Source organism: Leishmania infantum, chromosome 23 (genome assembly GCF_000002875.2).
Source record: "Leishmania infantum JPCM5 genome chromosome 23".
In the NCBI taxonomy this organism is placed as follows: Eukaryota; Euglenozoa; class Kinetoplastea; order Trypanosomatida; family Trypanosomatidae; genus Leishmania; species Leishmania infantum.
This window is the reverse complement of record NC_009407.2, coordinates 336,141-343,383: the sequence shown is the minus strand read 5'-3', so window position 1 is coordinate 343,383 and position 7,243 is coordinate 336,141. Positions and strand designations below refer to the sequence as shown.

The 7,243-nt window shown below is 54.0% G+C and overlaps 1 protein-coding gene across 1 annotated transcript; it reads left to right on the top strand.

Moving 5' to 3' along the window:
* Window positions 1-4,693: 4,693 nt before the first annotated feature.
* Window positions 4,694-6,781, top strand: LINJ_23_0880 (putative acetyl-CoA synthetase; the record flags this gene model as incomplete). Its single annotated transcript, XM_001465726.1, has 1 exon — window positions 4,694-6,781. One exon carries the CDS (start codon window positions 4,694-4,696, stop codon window positions 6,779-6,781), a length of 2,088 nt encoding a protein of 695 aa, XP_001465763.1.
* Between the last annotated feature and the right edge of the window lie 462 nt (window positions 6,782-7,243).

Genomic DNA, 7,243 nt, shown 5'->3' with positions numbered 1-7,243 from the left:
TTATGAAGGTCCTTCTCCGCAAACGAATACGTTACAAAACTCATCAAAAAAAATCGAACACACGGGATCGCGAGAGCGACAGATAGAGAACACACACACGCACACACGCACACACGCACACACGCACACACGCACACACGCACACACGTGCGTATGTGCGTGCGAAAAAAAAAGAAGGCCTTTGCAGAGTACAGGTGGTGGGGAGATGAAAGCGAAACCAAAACAAATAGCAAGAAGGAAGGAGAGGAAGGGAAGGAAAAACAAACAAGTGACACGATAAATCAGGTGGACAGAGGCCGCTTTTATGCTGTTGGGTTGGGTTGTGCGTTTGGTTGTTTTATGCTTTACCTTTGTTTTTTTTTTCCTTCGCTTGATTTGGCTGGTGTCTTTTTTTTTCCTCTTTCAAGGCGCGCCTCAATCCACATGGACGCTCAACACGCTCACGCACACCACACGAAAAAAAAAAGACAAAGAACATGCGAACAACGCGTCTACTTCCGTAATGTTCTGACGTGCAGACCAACATCAAACACGAATCCAAGGAAACGAAAAAGGAGAAGATCGTGGAAAGGAAGGCAATAATAATAATAAAGGAAAAAAGAACAAAACAACAAAACAAAGGAAACACATACGCACACGTACAGACGCACAGCAGTATCGGTACTTCTCTTATTCTTCCCCCCATCTATTAGCGTAATACGGACAACCATAACGAAGAAACAAAAAAGTCCTCAATCCGCTTCACGTAGAGCACTTTCCTCCTCTTCTCCGCTCACCACCCTCCCTACCCCCACACACATCCATACTAGAGCAAACGAAAGAGGAGAGATGGAAAGATGCGACAAGGACGGGCACATGTGTGCAACACCTTCTTCCCCTAGCCCTTACCCCTCCCGCCCGTTTCTATCACGTGTGTGTGTATCCCACCGTTATTCGTTTTTTTTTCTCGGTTTCTTTTTTAATTTGCCGTTGTTTGTTTGTCTCTATTCGTTGACTCGTCCCACCGCTTCATTCCTCAGCGCCTTGTCTCGAAACGGAACAACAACAGCAACAAACAAAGAATATTGCGCCTCAAGACACCTTCCCACTCTTTTCCTCTCGCTCTCTCCCTCCCTCCTTGTTCTCTCTTGGACTTACCCACGTATCCGCGAGGGCACCCACACGTGACGACACGCGCGAGTGTGTGCCGCTGTGCCCTTTGGCCCTCTTGTTTTCTCTCTCCTTTTATTGTCTTTTCACTTGAATGTTGGAGGTGAAGGCGGTCGCGGATGGGAAGGGGAGGAGGAGGAGGAGGGGCAGGGCGGCGCCCAGCACAGCGACACGTGCTCCGAGCTCCCACCCCCCCCTCCCGGACGTGGATCTCCCTCTTTAAGCTATCACTGTCTGCACACTTCCTTTCTTGCTGACATGCTCTATGGTTGTTGTGCTTCTTCTGTGTTACGTGTATGTGTTTCTCCGACGCTCCTGTTCTCATTTTTTTTTTTTACGCTGTTAGTCTACTTCGTTTTTTTTTTTGTCTTCGCCTTCTGTACGCTTAATTTCTCTTGTGCCTGCTCTCTTTGTATTGTTGTTCACCTCGACTCTCTCTTGTCTCCCCTCCTTCTGTTTTTTGTTTTCTGTCGTTTTTTTTTGTCGTTGTTGTGTACGTCTTCACGCCTTGTTGTCGTTTTGTTGTGCCTGTTCTCGTCCTGCTCATGTTCTCTCTTCCACATGTCGTTCTTTCTCTTTCCTTTTTGTTTCTGTCTCCGATTGCGTGTGTATGCGTGCGTGTCTCTCTTTTATCGCCATTTTTCCCCTTGTTGCTCTTTCTCCCCTCTCTTTTTTTTTTTACTGTTTCCTTTCATGTGTGCTCGTCTCTCCTGTTCGCTTTTTTTTTGTTTTGCCTCGGTCAGTTTTGGCGCTCACCTCTAGTATTCATTTCTTTACTGTTATTATTCTTTTTTTCTTTTTTTTTGTATTCTTGCTCGTGAATTTGCTCTCTTGCGCTGGTCTTTTGATTTTCTTTATTGTGTTGTTTCGCTTTTCAGTTTTCTTTTTCTTTCGTTGCTTTATCGATTTCGTCCCTCTTTTCTCTTGTCTTCTGGTGCTTATTTGTGATGTTGAAGCGCGTATCAAGTAACACGTAACATAGCCTCGGCTTTTCCCTTCTCTCTCTTCCCCCCTCTTATTTCATGTGTGTGTGTGTCTCGCCTTCTTGTTGTTCTTGCTGCTAAGGAAAAAGGAAAGAAACATAGAGTTTGTTTTTACCCTCTTTTTTTTTCTTTTGCGTGTTTACATCTTTTGGTTTCGTCTTCGCCCGCGCATGTGTGTGTGTGTGTGTGCGTGCGTGTGGAGGTCTTGACCCTTTCCCCCTCCTCCCCACTCCCACCCCCATCCTCTTCCTTTTTCACCTCCTTCTTTCCGCACCTCCCTCTCCCTCCTCCCCCGCTAACGACGAAGAAAACGCACAGCCACACACACACGCACACGTGAAGAAGTCCTACGTTCCTCCCTCTTTGTTCGTTGGTGTGTCTCCTCTCTCTCTCGTGTCTTCTGACTTGCCGCCTCTGCGACTACTTCTCCTTCCTCTTTCTTTCTTTCCCCTCAATTTTTCGTTTTTTTTTACGTTCTTGCTCCTTTGGGTTCAAGGCTTGCCTGTCTCGTGTGTGTGTGTGTGTGGCTGTGCGTCGGTGTCGGGCTGCGACCTATTTTTTTTTTCTGGTTCGTCTTGGTTCCGCAAAGACCAAAAACAAAAGAAAGAAACACACAAGAATGCTGCGCGTCCACTCGATGTGTGCATTCCTACCCCCTCCTCCCCCGTCGTTTCGCTAGTCCTTCGCAGTCTTGTCTCTGTCTGTCTCCTTTTTTTTCTTGTCTCGGCTTCTCCGCTCCTTTCCTTTTCCAGTCTTCGGCCCCTTTTCCTCTGCGAAACCGCACACCACCCCCTCACCAACACCCCAACACCCTCCGGCCCGCACCCTTCAACTCTCTTCTATCCTTTTACACTCCTCCACTGCGAGCATTATGGCAGCGCATCACACCATCGGTACACCGAACAGATCCACGAAGAGGCAAGCGCACGGACATGATCCGAAAGAGGCGTGCGACTGCGATGACGAAGGGTTATGACTCAGCCTTTCTCCCTTTTCCTTCCCCTAATTCCTTTTTCTTGTGCTTTCTTGTACGGCTGTGTGTTTGATCTACGCCTTCGTACGCTTCCTAGGGGCAAGTTGGGCCCTGTATCTTCCTCTTCATTTTTTCCCGTCGTCGCGTGCACTGCTGTCCACACCCTCATGACGGGGGACACCTCAGCGCGTGGTATGGCAGGCTCCAGTGGCCCCCGCTCCGTGTGTGCGTGTGTGTGTGGGGGAGGGGGAGCCATACAGGCCCCCCGCTATCCGCTGCCAATGCCGAGCCACCTTCTGGTGTTGGCAGGGTTGAGTACCCACGACGTAGGGAAGTCATAGCGATGTAGCGCTGATGATGTCGGCAGTTGTGTTCCGGGTGGCGCTGCGTCGGAGCGGCCTGCAACCGCGTACACGTCTGCGCCATCCATATGATGGACAGCGTGTCAGCGTGACTCGAGCGTATTCCACCCCCGGCCCTCTCGCTACCTACCAGTGTGTGGAGCATGCGTGGCCCTCCCGGGGGGGGCGCGCGCCAGGTCGGGACCGGCACAATGGGAGCGGCTGTGAGGCGACCTGCGGGGCGGCGGGTGGGTGGGGTGGCGTTCGGGGCAGAGACCGCGCTCAGATAGCTGAGGCGGAATACCTGTAGCGCGTGTGTCTAGGACTGCATTGCACGACGCGGATGGGGAGGGGTCTGTCACAGGCCGGGAGGGGGGCGCTCGAGCGTGGAGTTGGTCTGATGCTCTGTGGAAGGATGGACGCGTTGAAGAAAATTTTTTTCTCGCTTTCTCCGAGTGCTGCGCTGTCTTTCTATGCGTGCGTGTGAGCCTGCCTCGGCGCACTTTACTTCGCGCTCACCGCGACATCTCCTCTTCTTTCCTTGGTCAACCTCTCTCTTTGAAGTTACCATCCTTTTATGCGCGGAGTACATACCTTTCCAAACCCTCGTTGCCGTAGGAACTTCCACTCATTCACACCCACTCCTTCTTGCCTTCTCCTGCTTGCTGATGCGTTTTCCACACCAGTCGCACCCTCCCCCTCCCCCTACACGCTCGGACGGACGGACGCACACGCGCGCACCCTCTTTCTCCTTACACACAAGTACACAAAAAGCGAAGAAAAAGAGAGGCGCCTCCTCTCGTGGCTCTTCCCTGCCTTTACCCGTCCTTCTCTGTACTCCCTCTGTCCACATCCCGGTAGTGGCTGAAGCGATTCTCTTTTTCTTTTCTGTGTGTGTGTCTTATCCTTTTTTTTGGAGTTGTTCCTTCTCCGAGCTCTTGCCTAAGCCTACGAGTACAGATTTGCCGGCATCGTCCTCACCGTGTATACAGACGCAGTGACAGCTTGCTTTTTTCCCTTGTTCGCCTGTCTCGCTGTCTGTCCCGTCTTCCCTTCTTCTCTCGTCCGTGCTCCCCTTTCGCGCTCGCGCTCGCGTTCTCTCGCGCAGACACTCCCCTTGCGTCGGCGCTCTTCTGTGTTCTCGATACACCTTTATACCTGTAAATCTACATATACGCACACACACACACACACACACACACACGCACAGACAGACACATAAAGAAAAGAACGCGCTCTTCGACAAGATGAGCAGCAAAGTCGTCTCCAGTCCGGTGACTCCGAACAGCCCGCTGTCAGTCTCGCAGCATGTATGCGACTTCAAGAGGGTGTTGGACTCGAACGTTGTGGAGCCGACAGAGGCGAACGGGAAAAAGTCGCACGTCGGCCCCCACCTCGGCTCTCGCATGCGCATCTACGAGTACTCCATCGAGCACAATGACGCCTTCTGGGCCGAAATTGCACGGCGCGACTTCTACTGGAAGACGACCTGGCCGGATGACCAGCACGTCAAGTCGTACAACTTCGACAAATCCAAGGGCCCCATCTTTGTGAAGTGGTTCGAGGGCGCCGTGACGAACGTCTGCTACAACGCGTTGGACCGCCACCTGCCGGCGCACAAGGATCGCGTGTGCTTTTACTTTGAAGGCAACGACCCGAGTGTGACGGAAGCAGTCACGTACGGCAGCATGTACACGAGGGTGGTGGAGCTGGCGAACGTGCTGAAGTACCAGTACGGTATTGCAAAGGGCGACCGCGTTGGCCTGTATCTACCCATGATCCCGTTCGCTGCGGTGGCCATGCTCGCCTGCGCCCGCATCGGTGCGGTGGCCAGTGTCATCTTTGGCGGATTTTCGGCTCAGGCGATCGTGACTCGTGTCACGGACTGCAGCCCGAAGCTCATCATCACTGCTGACGCGTCCTCTCGCGGTGATAAGCCGATTCTGCTCAAGACAATCGCGGACCAGGCCCTGGACGACTGCAGCGTCCTTGGGTGCAACGTCCCGTGTCTCGTATTCGAAAACATGAACCGTCAATCCTGCAAGATGAAGGAAGGCCGAGATACCTGGTACGGCGATGCCTTAGCCCGACTGACGCCGGAGCAGCACGAGGAGTGCCCGGTGGAGTGGATGGACGCGGAGGATGTGCTGTTCCTGCTCTACACCTCCGGCAGCACAGGGAAACCCAAAGCCATCGTGCACACGACGGCGGGCTACATGGTGTACGCCTCCACCACCTTCATGTACAGCTTCGACTACCACATGGACGACGTGTACTTCTGCACGGCTGATATTGGCTGGATCACAGGCCACAGCTACGTCGTGTATGGTCCGATGATCCACTGCGCCACGTCGGTGCTGTTCGAGGGTGTGCCGAACTACCCCGACTACTCGCGCTGGTGGCAGCTCGTCGAGAAGTACAAGGTGTCCATCCTCTACACCGCGCCCACCGCGATCCGCTCCCTCATGCAGGCCGGCGACGACTACGTCAAGGTGGGCAACCGCAGCACCCTGCGTGTGCTGGGCTCTGTCGGCGAGCCGATCAACGTGGAGGCGTGGAAGTGGCTGCGCGATGTCGGCGGCGAGGGCCACTGCGATGTGTCGGACACGTGGTGGCAGACCGAGACGGGCGGCCACATGATTACACCGATGCCGGGCTGCACCCCCATGAAACCCGGTAGTGCAACGCTGCCGTTCTTCGGTGTCCAGCCGGTTATTCTCGACCCCATGAAGCTGCATGAGAAGCAGGGCCCCGCGGAGGGCCTGCTCGCCATTCGCGCGCCGTGGCCTGGTATGGCCCGCACCATCTACGGTGACCACGCACGCTTTGAGAAAACCTACTTTGGCGTGGACGGGTACTACATGACAGGCGACGGTGCTCGCCGCGACTCGGACGGCTATTACTGGATCACGGGCCGCGTCGATGACGTGCTGAACGTGAGCGGGCACCGCATCGGCACCAGCGAGATCGAAGACGCCGTCAACACCCACCCGGCCGTGGTGGAGAGCGCCGTCGTCGGCTTCCCTCACAACATCAAGGGTGAGGGCATCTACGTCTTCCTTACGTTCCGCCAGGGGACGGAGGTGACGCCCGAGCTGCTGGCGGCGGTGAAGGCGACTGTGCGCAAGGTGATTGGCCCGCTGGCCACGCCGGACGTGCTTCACCCCGCGCAGGAAGGACTGCCCAAAACGCGCTCCGGCAAGATTGTGCGCCGCATCCTGCGCAAGATCGCCACGCACAACGACGACGACCTGGGCGACACCTCGACCCTGGCAGACCCCACCGTCGTGGAGGCGCTGAAGCGCTCGCGTGCGAAGTGGGTGGATGAAAAGTAGACGCGAAGACAGCATTGATGATTTACATAAAGAAGCGATATGTAGAAGCAAACAGAAACGAAGGAGAAGTGTATGTATATGTATATATGCATATGTATATGCATATGTATATATATGTATATGTATGTATAGAGAGAGGAGAAAAGCGATCTTGCATGCGTGCTCTGGCACCCGCGTGCATGACGTCAAAAAAAAAGAAGCGACAAAGAGGGATGGGCTACCAAGAGGTGAGAGGTGAACCAGGGCCCCAAGCACGCAGAATAAACAAAAGACTTGTCCAGCTCACTTTAAGCCGTGACTTGGAGGCGAGGAGGAAAAGGAACGATGGGGCGAGGGAGGGGGGCTACTGGCCACGCGGCAGCATGGTAATCGCGGAAGCATGTCTGCACGTACACGTGTTGGTTTGTGCTTGTAGGTCTGCGCGTGTGTGTGCACATGCGCATCGCGGCTTTAGTACATCGG